General features: G+C 46.5%; 1 protein-coding gene across 1 annotated transcript in view; it reads right to left on the bottom strand.

The window, feature by feature from the left end:
- LOC103269909 (cell cycle control protein 50C-like) overlaps positions 1 to 3,015 on the bottom strand; it is a 22,693-nt gene extending 19,678 nt beyond the window's left edge. Inside the window, 1 exon segment of the mRNA XM_021717293.1 lies at positions 2,986 to 3,015. Coding sequence (XP_021572968.1) covers positions 2,986 to 3,015 — 30 coding nt within the window.
- Positions 3,016 to 16,936: the final 13,921 nt, after the last annotated feature.

The following is a 16,936-nucleotide window of genomic DNA, read 5'->3' as shown; positions in this document are numbered from 1 at the left end:
AAAAAAAAAAAAAAAAAAAAGATCAAGCATAGGAAAAGAAGCATTTTCAAAATGTAAGATTATTGATGTGTATGGAATAATTTGGTACTATAATGCATCCTGTCTTTTTTTTTTTTTGAGTTGGAGTCTCACTCTGTCACCCAGGTTGGAGCACAGTGGCATGCTCCCAGCCACCACAGCCTTGACCTGCTGGGCTCAGGCAATCCTTCCACCTCAGCCGTCCAAGTAGCCGGAACTACAGGCATGTGCCACCATGCCTAGCTAATTTTTAAAAAATTTATTGTAGAGATAAGGTCTCACCAAGTTGCCCAGGCTGGTCTCGAACCTGAGGGCTCCCAAAGTGCTGGGATTATAGGCATGAGCCACCGCGCCTGGCAACATTCTGTCTTTTAACATTTAAAACGCTTTTATTATTTTTTTATTTAGAGACAAGGTCTCACTCTGTCACACAGGCTGGAGTGCAGTGGGGCGATCACAGCTCACTGCAACCTCAAACTCATTGGCTTAAGAGATCCTCTTGACTCAGCTTCACTGAATAGCTAGGACTATAGGCAGTGTCACCATACCCAGCTAATTAAAAAAAATTATTTTTTGTAGAGACAGGGGTCTCACTATGTTGCCCAGGTTGGTCTCTGTTGGGAGCCAGCCATGGAGGCCTGCCTGAGCGTTAGGGATCCAGGCAGGCTGCGGACCCTGAGACCACCAGGCTGGTTCAGGAGCTGAAGGTCCATTCCCTCCTCCTTTCCTTGTTGTTTAGCATTATCCACTGGTAGGGATTTTAACGATCTAAGCATGAAGTTCTGAGAATATGACAGGCATGGCTGACTCTAGGGATCCATTGTTCCCGCTTCTCACAGACTGCGGTTTCGGCTTTAAACTTAACACAGTTCAAACTCAGATCACATTTGAGAGCCTTATACGTGATACAAGCTTTTTTATAAGATTTAAAAATATATTTGTAGAATTAGTATATACATTTAGAGAGCTGTTTCCAGCATGAGATGGTTGTCTAGGGTTACCAGAAATGGCCCAGCACGAACTTTGGGCTGGGCCACATCCCTAAGGGCCCAGCGTCCATTTGGGGCTGGGCTGCATTCCTTTAATACGGTTCTTTAGTTACAATTAGTGTAAGTTTTTTCTACTTATAATAGAAACTGAATTCATAGAAAGTATTTTAGAATAGGTCATGCTACGTCAGGGAATTATGTTAGTCCAAGCATGATCAAACATGATACTTTAAGGTTTTATAAGAATACAGCTAACTTTTGAAATTTCATTGTTCCCACTTTCTACTAATTGTGATTTTGGCTTTAGTACAATTACAGTTTGTATTTGGGTTTTGTTTTAGAAGCTTTATTGCTGATGATCAGCCTTATATATCAGGATTAAGAAACTTTTGTAGAAATTAAGATAGATACATAAGATTTTAGAATAGCCATTTTGTTAAGAGATCATAATCAATTGTTCCTAGAAATGACCCAGCGTGATCTTTGGACTGGGCCACATTCTTTAGGAACTGGTCTGACTTATAATTAAGAGTTTTTTATAGTACAGGTAAAGTTAGCACAGAATAGAAAGGTTAAGTCAGTTATTAGGTGTTGGGTATGCATAAGTTTTAGAAGTTATTGTTATTAGAATTTTATTAAATTAAAACTGTTGTATTGCTTTTGAGGAACATAAACCAAGCACAAGGAAGAGTGAGATAATTTTGGGATTGTCCTTCCTCATGCTTGGGGAAAACGCCTGGTGGGCGGGGACGCCCCCCGACCCACCTGGCTTTGTGTTCATGTAAAACTCTTGTGATTTGATTAAGATTGTCCTTCCTCATTCCTAAGGAAACGCCTGGTGGGGGGGGGACGCCCCTCACCTACCTGGCTTTGTGCCCACGTGAAAGTCTTGTGATTTAACATGTGAACGTTTGGGATAAAAGACTCACGGCTGGTCCCAATAAACGGCTTCTGCTCATTTCACTGAACAGTTGTCCACTTTCTTTCTTTCTCTTTCTTCCTCCTTATATCTATGCCTCCATCTTGCTTTCTTTTAATGTCTGTCCCTACTACGGAATCGGCTTCTACACTAGACAGAGTCCAGTCTCTTTCTTCCCTTCCATTTCTCCAGAATATTCGCCGACGCTGCCCCACCTTCCAGGGACCCTCTAAATCTCTTTTGGGGGGCCGGCCCCCCATAGAGGTCAAGCTGCCAGTCACTCTTGGACTGGTCCTCACCTCTCTCCCACTGACTCTGGGAACTGCTTCCCATTGACCTCAATCCCTGGCTTTTGAAGGGGGCCCCTGCCCTTACCCCATGTCTGGGGCCTGTGGCCTTGTTATTCATCCACTCAGCAATTTATTGAGAGTTTTCTTTTCCCTTTTTCTTTTTTTTTTTGAATCAGGGCCCCACTCTGTCACCCAGGTTGGAATGCAGTGGCAGGATCATGGCTCACTGCAATCTTGACCTGCTGGGCTCAGGTGATCCTCCCGACTACAAGTGTGCACTGCCTAGCCCGGCTAATTTTTTAATTTACTGTAGAGATGAGGTCTCACTAGTTTGCTCTCAGCCTCCATAGTAGCTGGGTCTACAGGTACATGCCACCATGCCTGGTTAATCTTTTGATTTTTTTTTTCACACTATGTTGTGTAGGCTGGTGTTAAACTTCTGGCTTCAAGTGATTCTCCTGTCTCAACCTCCCAAAGTGCTGGGATTACAGGTGAGCCCCCACACCTGACCACCTTACTGAGAACTTTCTATGTGTCAGATATGATTCTAGGTTCTGTAGACACAGCAGTGAATGTGATAGACCAAGTCACTCACCTTCTTCCCTGTAGCTCATTTTTATTCAGTGCAGAATGAAGATAATAATCATACCTTCTTTACAGGCTTGCTGTGAAGGTTAAATGGATTTGTACATGTCACATGCATAGAACAGTGCTTGGTGTATAGTAGATACTCAATAAACAGTAACCATTGCTAGAACAGATGGCGTACTTGGCCCAGGGCCTTGATAAAGATCACCATACCCAATTGTTGAGGGAGGAAATCCAAGCATAGAGGTGAAACAACGTCTTCCAGGTTGCACAGACATCTCGTGGCAGAGGTGGGAACACCAAGGGGGCCTTGGGTATAAGATTGCTTTCTTAGGGCGGTCAGCTTTACCCTAATACAGATGTTCTAAAAGAGAGTGAACTTCTGAACCAGGCACAATGACCGTAGCTCAAGCTGTAGACATGCTGGCTTGTTGGCTCTGCTTCCTGGATAGTGCCATGCCTCCATGGGACAGTCCCACCTCCCACTGAGTGCCACACACTGAAGAATTAGACGAGGCCACCGATACCCTGCCAGTAGACCCCTGCTGGAGGCCTTGTCATCCGTAGGTTCTTGGGAGTTCAGAGAAAGATTCGGATCCAAGTAAATCCATGCTGAGGCTCAAATGACATCACAGGTGTTCAAGTCATTTGATACAAAGGATGGTTTTTGTTTTTGGTTTTGGAGTCAGGGTCTCACTCTTGTGGCCCAGGCTGGAGTGCAGTGGCATGTTCATGGCTCACCGCAGCCCCAACATGCTGGGCTCAGGTTATCCTCCCACCTCAGTCTTCTGAGTAGCTGGGATTACAGGTGGACACCATCATGCCTGGCTAATGTTTTGATTTATTGTAGAGATAAGGTCTCACTAAGTTGCCCAGGCTGGTCTCAAACACCTAGGCTCAGTCAGTCCTCCCACCTCTGCCTTCCAAAGCACTGGGATGACAGGCATGAGCCACCACGCCAGGCTAAGATGGCAAATTTTAGTTCATGAAGCAGCTGGGGTTGAGAGAAGATCAAGGTAAGGATTCAGGGACTCCAAAGTGGTCTAAGAGACCCTCAAGGCTGTAAGCAGGATCTCTGCCTGGAAGACAGACGCCTCTGAGGCCTGGAGTCACAAGTCCCAGCTAAGGGCCTTGGTCAAGTCACACAGCATCTCCTCTGCTGAGGAGGATTGTGACGATGACCTCACAGGGCTGGTGTGAAGGGCACATGCAAGCGGGGCGTCTGGAGAAGCGTGAACAAAGGTGCCCATTTATGAAGGTGTGGTGGCAGCGGGAGACATGGGAGAGAGCATGGGGCCTGGTCAGCAGCAAGTGTCGGGCCGGGACGGAGCCTGAGGGACAGAGGACTGAGCAGTTGTCACGGTCTCCTGCTGCACCCAGGGAATACGACGGAGGGGGTCACGTGACAGGAATAGAGGCCGATGCTGGGACCAGAGTGCCAGCCCCTGGTGGAGCCTCCAGTGGGAGCGAGCTGGAGAAGTATCCAAACTTCACCGTCTTCACAGCCTCCCAACTCCTGCTGCCTTCCCCTGGCCAGACTCCAGAAGACACGTGAGGTCATCAGACACGGAGGCCTCCAGGAGCACTCACCTAGCAGGTGAATTGCCTGTACAACAAGGGCAATTCCAGGTTTTGTCCCTCTGAAAGACAATTCCAGGTTTGGGGTCCCTCTTCGCATTTCTCCCCAGGGTCCCTATCTCTCCCCCATGGCCTGGGAACTCATCCTCCATGGAGGCTGGCCTCCCAGGCTCAGTGGAGGATGGAGAAGCAAGAAAGAGGATCCAGCGACCGTACCCCCATCCCAGCAGATGGAAGCCGCTCAGTTTCCAGGAGCGTTTTTTGAGGCTTTCTAGTGTCTGAATCAACCGCAGGCGAGAAAGTCATGTGCTTCCTTGAGGTGCCACTTGACTGAAAATCGGGCCTCACACGCACATGCCAGGGCGCCGGCCAGGCTCACCTGGAGCCGGGAGGATGAACAGCAGGCTCTTCCACGCTGGCCTTGTGCCAGCGCTGTCTCTGCTTCTTTGCTCCTCCTCGTTCTCTGTCGTCCTTGCCCAGGAAGCCGCCATCTGGCCGCAACCTACCTCGGGGAGATGTTGTGAGCCGAGAGCCTGGGGCACAGCTCCTACTGCCCTGAGAGATGACGAGTGGCTGCTTGGTGGTGGATGCCCTCAGTGGCATTTTAATATCCAGCTGTCCCCCACCTTACACTGCTGAAGGTGCTTCACACAGAGAGCCCTGATTGCAGTGGCAGTAATTCCCTTCAACAGCCATTAAGACACTTCTGAACGTGTTATTAAAGAAGAAGAGAGAAGGGGAGGGGAGCAGGAGTGGGCAGGCACCCCTTCCGTCTCCCGGAAAATATCAGCGCTTGGGGTGAGCTTAACTCAGTGGCTGGGATTTGGCCACAGGTGTGTTGGTGGCTATTAGCGCATCCTGGAGCCTGTGACTCGGCTGGGTCAGCCTGGGGGGTGGGTGGGGGTGACGTGGAGTCTCCTGAGGACTGTGCAGCTGTCCAGAGACCCTGAGATGAAGGGGAAGCCGAGTCCAGCTCTCCTGGGGTTGCTCCTGTCCAGACTGCTCTCAGCATCCTCCGTCCGAGAGAGCTGCTGTCTCAAGTCCTGGAGAGGAAAGCTTGAGACCCTGTGTCCAGCTGGGACATGTCTTTATATTTTCTTCCTCACCATCTGAAAAAAGGCTGACCTGCTAGGTAATGTATGTAGACCCAGGCTGAGAGAAGACAGAGCTGGAAAGATCACATTTGCTAAAGTGGGCTGGTGGGGATAATACCTACCATTGCAATGATGGAAGGAGTGGGTGCCAGTTGTGGCCAGTCCTAGGGTAGGGAAGGGAATGGACCATCCCTCCCTCCCACCTATACTGCCCCCTATTAAACCTCCACCTAAGTGCCTGCCCCTGGTGTTCTTTCACCAGCCAATCACCCCATCACTTTGGGAGATCGAACTGGGAGGATCTCTTGAGGTCAGGAGTTTGAAACCAACCTGAGCAACATAGCAAGAACTGGCCTCAAAATAAATCAAAAATTAAAAACAGGAGGCCAGGTATTGCCTTGAACCCCAGCTGCATATTCAAAGGGAAGCAGGAATTGGGAAACAGAGTCTTAGGGTAGAGGAGGAACAAGGAGGAGGCTGTGGGAAATAGACCGTGGAACATTTGAGAGACCTGCAATCTCACTCCAAGGGGCGGGGAGCTGGGAGGTAGGGGAGGGGACATCCAAGGGTATCCAGTGCTGAGGCCCAATGGAAAGAATATCCTCCAAGAGAGATGATACCCACAGTGAAGAACCTCAGCCACTTTGTAATGTTGCCTGCGGGCACCAGCCATCATCTGGCCCAGGTGTGGCCATGGCGGGACAGGCAAGGGCATGTTGGCCAACAGTCCAGCAGCCATGAGGGAAGGAGAAGGAGGGTCTCTTGGGAGCACCCAGGAACCTGGCCCATGGTTGAGCCTCCCAGGGTCCCATCTTGGATTAGAAGCACTTCTTACAGCCTGGGAAACATAACAAGAACCCATCTCCATAAAAAAATAAAAATAATTAGCCGGGGGTAGTGGAATGCACCTGTACTCCTAGCCACCCAGGAAGCGGAGGTGGAAGGATCGCCATAGCCCAGGAGGTCGAGGCTGTGGTGATCCATGATTGTGCCACTGCACTCCAGCCTGGGCTACAGGGTGAGACCCTGAATGTCTCCAAAAAAGAGAAAAAGAAGTGCCCTCTTGCGCCTGTGAAGGGCCTCCCCCTTGATGTCCAGCTCTCGTTGAGTCCTGGGAAGAAGCTTCCAGAGGCACCTGAAGGAAGTCAGGGCTCACACTCATGGCAGCGGAGGCTTCCGGACTCTGTGGGGCTGTTAGCTGGCATACCGTCCAGGAGACTAGGCCAGAAGACTTAAAAATAGCATTTTCTATAATTGCCCGAGTCTCTGGGTGTTTAGTAACCATGTCTGGCAGTCTATACCCAAGGCAGGCGGGCTGTAGGGAAAGGCATTGTTAAAATGAAATCATTAGCTTAATAGGCTTGATGAAAAGGCGGTGAGATGGGAATTCCTTTTTGCAATGTGTTCTCTACTCAAAATAGGCCCCCAAACCAGCGACCACAGTCATTACGGAATAGAACGCTCAGTCTCTCACGTACTGCTTTGTTTTCTTATGCACCTGATAAACATGAGCTCTGGAAACTGCTGGAAGTCCCATAATGCTCAGTGTCAGAGGAGGCTATGCCACCTTGTATCATTTCTTCCCTGATTTGTGGTATCATTTGTTTTGTTCCCCAGGGATGACATACACACACAAATACACACACAAGTACACACACGAGAACATACACATGCACACAACACACATGTTTTGCCATCTTCCAAGGAAGAGAAACAGCAGCATGTGCAGGATAAACTTGAAGTGGTGAAGCCAGAGATGAGGCCAAGTGCTCAGTGACTTCAGCATTGAATATTGAGCCCAGAATGAGAGGCAACCCAGGAGAAAGGGGCTCAAGCAGGAGGTACCAGGATGTGATGACACCCGCTGCAGAAAAGCACCGAAAAACTAGTCCTGACCGGGCTTAGTAGTTCAAGCCTGTCATTCCAGCACTTTGGGAGGCTGAGGTGGGAGGATTGCTTGAGGTCAGGAGTTCAAGACCAGCCTGGGCTACATAGTGAGACCTCATCTCTATAAAAAAATAAAAATTGAGGCGGGTATGGTGGTGCATACCTGTATTCCATATTCCAAGTTACTCAGAAGGCTGAGGCAGGAGGATCACCTGAGCCTGGAGACTGAGTCTGTGGTGAGCCATGATCATGCCTGGGCACTCCAGCCTGGGCAACACAGTGAGACCCTGAGAAAAAATAAAAATAAAGGAAAGAAAGAAAAAGAGAAACGAGTCCTTTGCAAGCCTACCTGTGGTAGCTTAGGGAGGGCTTGTCCCCCACTCCACCAGGAGCAGAGTGCTTCGACCCTTCCAGGCCAGCCCTAGGTGGCTTTAGCCACAGGGAAGTGGCAAGAGCCAGTCCTGAGCCTCTGCCCTCAGCTGGCCTGGCAGTGTGTTAGTCCAGGCTGCATTTATAACCGAATGCCATAAAGTGCATGGCTTTTAAGCCATAGGAATTTTCTGCTCGGGATCTGGTAGGCTCCAAGTCCAAGTGTCTGGCAGGACCTCTTGGTTCATTCACAGATAGAGACTTCTCACTGGGTCCTCACACAACTGATCCTACAGACAAGTTCCTTGGCCTTGATTTGGGGTCTCACTCTGTTGCCCAGGCTGGACTGGAGTGGCCTGATCATGGTTTACCACTGCCTCGACCTGTTGGTCTCAGGTGATCCTCTTGCCTCAGCCTCCCAAGTAGCTGGGACTATAGGTGCACACCAACATGCCCAGCTAATTTTTTGATTTATTGTAGAGATGAGATTTTGCCCAGTTGCCCAGGCTGGTCTCAAACCCTTGGGTTCAGGCAATCCTCTCACCTTGGTTTCCCAAAGTGCTGGGGTAGCAGATGTGAGCCGCCACCCCCCCCCCCACCCCCGGACAACCTTTTCTGTAAAGGTACTAACCCTAGTCACCAGGGTGCCGCCTTCATGACCTCCTGGCCTCCTGAAAGCCCCACCTCTGAACGCCATCACATTGGGGATTAGGGTCTAACACATGAATTGTGGGGGGACATAAACATTCAGACCATAGTGGGCAGCCCCTCTCTGTTCTTCGGGAGCCCTGAACTGCCAGGCCAAAAGTCCAGTTAGCCTGCTAGAGTGAGGTCCAACAGGAAGGAGGGGGCACGGGCTCCCACAGAGAAGGAGGGAGGCCCAGAGTTGCAGTACTCAGCCCCCAGCTGACCCCAGACCCAGCTGCCATCTGGCTGCAAACACACAAGAGACCACAAGCACAACCAGCACAAGAACCACCTGGTTAGCCCACAAAACTGAGAGACCTCAAAGTGATTACTGGTTGTTGATTTTTTTGTTTTTGTTTTTGTTTTTTTGAGTCAAGGTCTCACTCTGTCATTCAGGCTGGAGTGCAGTGGTATAATCACACAGCTCACTGCAGCCTCCTCCTCCTGGGCTCAAGCAATCCTCCCACCTCAGCCTTCCAAGTGGCTAGGACTACAGCCATATACCACCACACTCAACTAATCTTTTGATTTTTTTTTTTGTAGACACCGGGGTCTCACTATATTGCCCAGGTTAGTCTCAAACTCCTGAACTCAAGTGATCCTCCCACCTCGGCCTCCCAAAGTGCTGGGATTACAGACGTGAGTCACTGCACCCAGCCTAATTAATTAAGCCCCTTTTAAACTCAAGATGTAATATGTGAAAAATAATACAAGCAAGTCCTAGAGTAGAAGAATCCACCTGTGGTATTTATTTTCTTTGGTAGAAGTGAAAACAGTAACATAAGTGTTTGAACAAGTAGATTTCCTCCCTCAAAGGTGAGTGCACCAAGAGACACTTGAGATGTCCTTTCTCCTTGACTTTCTGACTTGCGTCTCACCCAGACATCTCAGCAGCTTCCACAGAAGATCACTGGAAGCCGCTCCCTCCTTATTTAATAAGTCAGGAATTAAGGTGTCAACTGCATCTGAATACACCCAAAGCATGCAGAGAGAGACAGAAGATAGAGTGCGACCCTTAATTACTTGGCGTTGTTGGCCTGCAGAAGAAATCAGCTCCTGCCACTCACGAGACACATGAAGGTGATTCGAGGGAAATGCTGATGAGGGGACCTTTTGTTTTCTGTGACCACCGAGAAAGACTTAAACTGCCAGGAGATGAAAGCGCTTCTCTCCGAGAATTGTTAAGCGCCAGAACCCATTCGTGTGCAGATGACATGTTTGTGCACATGTGTGTGTTTTCCAGGATGATTAGAAGACAGAAAGTCTCAGCTTTGTTATTCCCGCTATACTTATTAATGAGTCATGATTCATTTATTTTTAAAAAGTGCTATAAATAAAACCAGGATGTGGTTCCAACACTGTTCAGATTGAAATATATTTTAAGAAAGTTTTTTTTTGTTGTTTTGCTTTTTTGGGGGGTAATTCACTACAGCAATAAATAAAATACTCTCTATATATAGATCTCATCTATTCACAATGTCCCCTCCTCCCTCCCCTACTCCTCAGGGGCTCTCTAACTTTAAATATTCTGCTTTTAGAAGACAATGTCAACAATATCAGCCAGGCATAGTGGCTCATGCCTGTAATCCCAGCACTTTGGGAAGCTGAGGCAGGAGGATTGCTTGAGTCCAGGAGTTCGAGAACAACCTGAACTAATAGTGAGACCTCATCTCTACAAAAAATTTAAAAAATTAGCTTCTTGGGAGGCTGAGGCAGGAGGATCACCTGAGCCCGGGAGGTTGAGGCTGCAGTGAGCTGTGATCGTGCCACTGCACTCTAGCTTGGGTGACAGAGTGAGACCCTGACTCAAAGAAAAAAAAAAAGAAGACAATATGTTTAGTGTGAAATATATCTATAAACACACACACACTGTATATGTAGATATATTGATTTTTCTCACACTCCCAATATTTAAACATATATGGAGCAGAAAGTCTGGATGGGAGTTCAGTAAATTGTCCTGTTTTTTTCACAGTTCTATTGCCACTTTCCTTCCTTGTCAAGGCTCATTGGAGGACAACCCTTCCCTGTCTCATGAGGTCACAATGCTTTGGCCTAGAGGTCCCCAATCCCCAGGCAGCAGACCGGTACTAGTGATTGGCCTGCTAGAAACTGGGCCACACAGCAGGAAGGAGGTTAGTGGCGGGTCAGTGAGCAAAGCTTTATCTGTATTTACAGCCGCTCTCCATCACTTGCATTACTGCCTGAGCTCCACCTCCTCATGTCAGATCAGCGACAGCATTAGATTCTCATAGGAGTGCAAACCCTATTGTTAACTTTGCATGCGAGGGATCTGGGTTGTGTGCTTCTTGGGATAATCTAACGTCCGATGATGCTCCACCACTACTGCTCCCCCATCCTCGCCCCCACGGAAAAATTGTCTTCCAAGAAACTAGTCCCTGATGCCAAAAAGGTTGGGGACCGCAGCTTTGGCCAACAGATTGTGAACAGGGAAAACATCCACCCAGCCCAACCAGAACCTGTAACTGTGCCTATAGGGACTGGCTTGACCATTTGCACTCCTGCCTGGCACCATGAGACGAATTGCCCCAGGTTGTCTCTGATCTTTTAGCCTAGGTCTTGGCAGAAGATTTAGGTCAGTTCTAGACCAGACCTAAAGCCTAAAGCCAGCTACCATGGCCAACTCACAGAACTCTGAGTGAGAAATAAACATCTGTTGTTGCAAGTCACAGAAATTTGGGGGGATGTTTGTCACATAGCACTCACTCAGCAATAGCTGACAAATATTAGAGCTTGCAGATGATTTTTAAAATTCATTTAAAAATATATCTGAATTTCCTACAATGAGCAGCTGTCATTTAATTTGTTCAGTCAATAGTTATGTGGTAAGAATCTACTGTATGTGTGCTCCTGTGCCAGATATTGGGACTAAGGCAGTAAAAACAAAAACAGTTGATGTACTCACCATCATAGAACTTAGAGTTTACTGAGGGAGGTGGGCATGCATGGAATCATCATGCATACATATGTGTTCCCCATGGGGAGTTCATGGGGCTAGAAATATAGGGAAAGCAGAAGTGCAGCTAAGGCAGAAATATCTGGAAAGGCACACTCGAGAACATGGACTGGGCTGAGATCTGGAGAATGACTGTGAGTTAACCAGGTAAAGGGGTGTGATAAGTAATTTTGAGGAAAACTAGCTTTGTCTGCATTTCTCAGATTTTGCCTGATTGCCATCACCTGAACAGATTATATTTGGCTCAAGCACCAGGGCACCACTGAAGTTGACAGGAATTCCTCCACGCAGCTAGGACAACCAGCCATCCACTCAAACCTACAGTCCTCCTCTTGTAGGACAGAGCTGTTGTTGGGACTTATTTCCCAAACCCCTTCATGACCAGGTACCATTTTTTGTGCCAGTAGGATGGAGTCCCGGTTATGGATATTATCATCATGCTGAGAATCAGGTATACCTTCTCTACCAGGCTGTCTCCCCTCCCACCAGGGGATGAAACTGACAGCAGTGAATTCTTAGGGTGGAGCCACAGACAGGGGAGGTTGGGTCCCTGCATGACCATGTGGAAGAAAGCTGTCCACCAACCAAGAATGCCCCCGCCTTGGGATGCCCTTTTATTTTTATGTGAGCAAGAAATAAACATTCACATCAAGCTGCTCAAATCTGGAGGGCTATTTGTTACAGCAGCTGTGTCACCTTGATGAACAGAACGTATGTGTTAAAAATGGATCCAGGCTTTCTTGGTTTGTACATGCACATGGCCAACCTTTTACCTGGGCAGAATATTTCCTCTATGTGGACTGAACTCTGGGTTCAATTTTTTTTCTTTCCATCCCAATGAGAAGGGCCACTGTGGTGTGGGGGCCACATGGCCCAACTGATTGCTGGGTTTGGGGGAATGGCTTGCTTTTATGTACCGTTTACTCTGCTTGCTTCTCTATGTTACGAGCGATGCTGACATTTTCAACATGAGGAATGTTTTTGCACAAATCAGGGGTGTTCTACTGTGACTTGAAATACATTTGGCTTGAAAGAAATACCACATCCACCTACATCCATCTAAAAGGCCATATGTGTGAGGGCAGAGGTCCGACAGAGGAGGCTGAGTTGGGAGGCAATGGAGAGCCGTGGGACATTCTGAAGAAGGAGAATGATACGACCCAAAAGCTATTTCAGGAAGATGAGCCTGATAGTAATGCACGGAAAAAAACAGGTAGGAAAATAGCTCAGAGGCACAGCCCAGTCATGAAATAAAGAGGCCTGGTCCAGGGTGGTGCCAGTAGGAATGGAGGGAACCAGGAGAATGAGTGAGGCTGAAGAAATGAATGAGCAACATTGACCACTGTTCACAGCTCATCCACTGCTCTTACTATGCTGCCACGTTTCCGTGTTCCTGTTTATCCATATGACCCATCAGCCTGTTGTCCCTGCAAAAGTAACGATACCGACTGAATTATTAAAATTGTGTTTTGTTTTTTTTTTAAAGAATGCTCCTAAGAAAAAACAGAAGTGCTCCAATATATAGAAATAAGACAAATGATCACTGTTTCCAAACTCATCTTCATTCTCTGATTGCTCTCTAGGGAGGAGAAAACGGCACATACTAGTTGGAGGGAGAAATGACTTAAACACATACTTATGCTGGGGGGGAAAAAGCCAAAGGCTTGGAGACTCACATGAGGAGATGGAAAGCCACTTCTATGTGTGTCTTGCCAAGGCTAGTTGTTGCCAGCTGGGGGAAGACTTTGGGCAACTCGGTTAATGACTTGTGATCAGTCTGCTCATCTGTGAAATGGACTTGAAAACAGGAATTCCTGTGTCATTCATTTGTTGGGAGGATTAAGTAAGGAAATTCACCTTGCTTAGCACAGTGCTTGATACCAATCAATCACTCTGTAAATATTAGCTCTTGCTGTTACTGTCAAATTGTAAGCAAAGGCAAAGGTTGCCATGGAGAGGACATGTGAAATTAGCAATTAACCTGGCCTTTGGTGAGTGAATGAGGTAGACATCTTTGTAGAGCAGGGATTAGCAAACGGCGACCCCCAGGTCGAGTCCAGCCTGCCCACTACCCGCATTTGTAAATAGTTTCATTGAAACACAGTTGCACGTGCTTGTGTATTGTCTGTGGCTGTTTCTGAGCTACAGTGGAAGACTTGAGTAGCATGACAGTGATCCTCTGGTCTGTAAAGCTTAAAATATTTACTAGGAAGCACTGTGTTGTTTTGCACAGGCTGCCAAGACAAGATACCACAGACTGGGTGGCCGAAGCAACAGAAATTGATTGTCTCACAGTTCTGGAGGCTGAAAGCCCAAGGTCAAGGTGCCAGCCAGTGGCATCCTCCCGAGAGCTGGAGCGTCTGTCCCAGGCCTCTCTCCAGGTTCTGGTGGGTTGATGGCCATCTTTGGCCTTCCTTGGTCAGTAGGGGCATCACCCCGACCTCTGCCTTCATGTCCACATGCTGTCTCTGTCCAAGTTCCCCTCTTTTAATTAGGATACCAGCCATATTGGATCAAGGGCCCATCCTGCTTAAGCATGACCTCATCTTCACTAATCATGCCTACGATGACCCTATTCCCAAATACAGTTGCATTCTGCAGTACTTGGGGTTAGAACTTCAGCATATGAATTTTGGAGGGTTGCAATTGAATCCATAACAGGTCCTTTACCGAAGAAAGCTAGACAGCTCCTGTTGTGGAAATTGTATAACTTTTTAAAATATATAGCAAAGGGCTCTATTTGCCTGCAATAGAGACTCTTTATTGGCTAAAATCGTATCTATATTTCACAAGACAGATCGTTTTCCCCAGTACCTTTCTTTAAAAAAAAGAGTTTATTTTATTTTAGATTCTGGGGTCTAAGTGTTTGTTACATGGACGTATGGTGCAGTGGTGGGGATTAGGTCTTAGGTGGCCCATTCCCCAGATGATGGACGTTGTGCCCAATAGATAAAGAGGAATTATACAACTTTGTTATTCATCTCAAGAGCTGGATTTGACCCCAAGGTACAAAGGTTGAACTCAGAGAGCTTGTCTCACTGTGGGTGGGCTTGCTAAGCTTTGGAACCAAATGGTTGGATCTTTAGACTCTGTGCTCACACAGGCAGGAATAAAACTGAACAAGGTCACACCATTGCCTGCTCAGAGGCTTCCAGGGCTTTTCTCACACATGGAGCAAACCAGGCTTCTTACTCAGGCCTATGTGACTCTAAGCATGATCTGGCCCTGGACTTACTCCCTGACCTCACTCCTACCACTCTCCCTGGCCCACTGGGCTACAGAAACAGGTCTGCTTTGTGTTCCTCAAACTCACATGCTCCTCTGTAACTTGGAGCCCATACAGAGCTCTCTTTGCTTCTGGAATATTCTTCCCATTGGCTTCTTCTTGTCACTTTGATCTCACCTTCAATATCAGCCCCTAAGAGAGGATTTCCCAAATGCCTGACCCAATGTAGCTCCCTTCCACCCCCATAATTCCTATCTCGTTGCCTTATTTTCATCCTTAGGGCATGTATTTCTATCTGATCTTCTGTCAACTGTTTGCTTATTATCAACCTCCCTGCTAGAATTTAAGCCCAAGTGAGAGAACGTTGTCAGTCTTTCTCCCCACACATCTAGAACAGTTCTTGCATTTAATAGGAGTTCAAAAATGCTTGTATTTCACCACTCCTATTTAACATAGTACTGGAAGTCCTAGCCAGGGGAACCAGTCAGGAGAAGAAAAATTTGAGGTATCCAAGTAGGAAAAGAGGAAGTTAAGTTATCCCTATCCACAGATAATATGATTCTATACCTAGAAAGTCCTAGAGAGTCTGCCTAAAACCTCCTTACTCTGATAAATGACTTCAGTAAAGTCTCAGGATACAAAATCAATGTGCAAAAATCAGTTGCATTTCTATACCCAACAACAAGCAGGAGAAAACCAAATAAAAAACATAATCTCACTCACAACAGCCACACAAAAACTAAAATACCTCAGTATTCATCTAACCAAAGAGGTGAAAGATTTTTATAATGAGAATTTCAAAACTCTGCTCAAGTAAATCAAAGACAACACAAACAAGTGGAAGAACATCTCATGCTCATGGATTGGAAGAGTCAATATTGTCAAGATGGCCATTCTACCCAAAGCAATCTACCATTTCAACTCAATCTCTATAAAACTATCAGCAACATTTCTCACAGATAATTCTTAAATTCATATTCAGGCAAAAAAGAACCTGAATAGCTAAAACAAATCTCAGCAAGAAGAACAAAACTGGTGGCATCACACTCCCAGACTTCAAACTTTACTACAAGGCTACAGTAACCAAAACAGCAAAAATAGACACATAGCCCAATGGAACAAGGTAGAGAATCCAAAAATAAAACCACAGACCTTCAACCAACTCATCTTTGACAAAGCTGACAAAAACAAACATTGAGGAGAGAAACCCCTATCTAGCAAATGATACTGGGAAAACTGACTAACAACATGCAGAAGAATGAAACTGGGCCCCTACCTATCACCACATACCAAAATCAACTCTAAATGGATCAAGGACTTAAATGTGAAACTTAAGAATCTTAGAAGAAAACCTAAGGAACACCCTCTGGACATCAGAGCAGGCAATGAGTTAATGGCCAAGTCCTCAAGAGCAAATGCAGTGAAAGCTAAGATTCACTAAACTAAAATTTATCAAGCTAAAAAGTTTTTGCACAGCAAAATAAATCAACAAGAGAGTAAAAAGACAGCCCACATAATAGGAAAAAACATTTACAAGCTATGCATCTGACAAAAACCTAACATCCAGGATCTCTAAGGAGCTCATATGAATTGAAAAGGAAAACACCAAATAACCCCAATAAAATTGGACAAAGGACACGAACAGACATTTCCCAAAGAAAAGCATACAAGCACCCAACGAACATATGCAAAAATGCTCAGCATCACGTATCAGAAAAATACAAACCAAAACTACAATGCAATATAATCTCACAGTGATCAAGATGGCTACCACCAAAAAATTTTTTAAAACTGGTGTTGATGAGGCTGTGGAGAAAAGGGGATGTCATACACCACTGGTGGAAATGCAAACTAGTTCAGCCTTTGTGGAAAGCAATTTAGAAATTTTCCAAAGAACTAAAAAATGGAGCTAGCAATCAACCCAGCAAGCTCACTTCTGGAACTAAACTCAGAGAACACAAGTCACTCTGCCAAAAAGGCACCTGCATGTGTTATGTTCATTGCAGCACTATTCACACAACAAAGACATGGAACCAATTCAGATGCCCATCAAAGGTGGACTGGTTCAAGAAAATGTGGTCTATATACATGATGGAATACTACACAGCCACAAAGAAGAACAAAATCATGTTCTTTGCAGCAACATGGGTGCAGCTGGACACCATCATTCTAAGTGAACTATCACAGAAACGAAAAACTAAATACCACATGCTGTCACTCATCAGTGGACACTAAACACTGGGCACACATGGCACAAGAATGAGAACAGCAGACGCAGGGCACTGCTAAGGTAGGGAGGGAGAGAGGAGGGATA

The sequence above is a fragment of the Carlito syrichta genome, unplaced genomic scaffold (genome assembly GCF_000164805.1).
Source record: "Carlito syrichta isolate Samal-C Ts95f unplaced genomic scaffold, Tarsius_syrichta-2.0.1 Scaffold309637, whole genome shotgun sequence".
Taxonomy (NCBI): Eukaryota; Metazoa; Chordata; class Mammalia; order Primates; family Tarsiidae; genus Carlito; species Carlito syrichta.
Note: the sequence above shows the minus strand (reverse complement) of the source record. Positions and strands in the feature narration are given on the sequence as shown.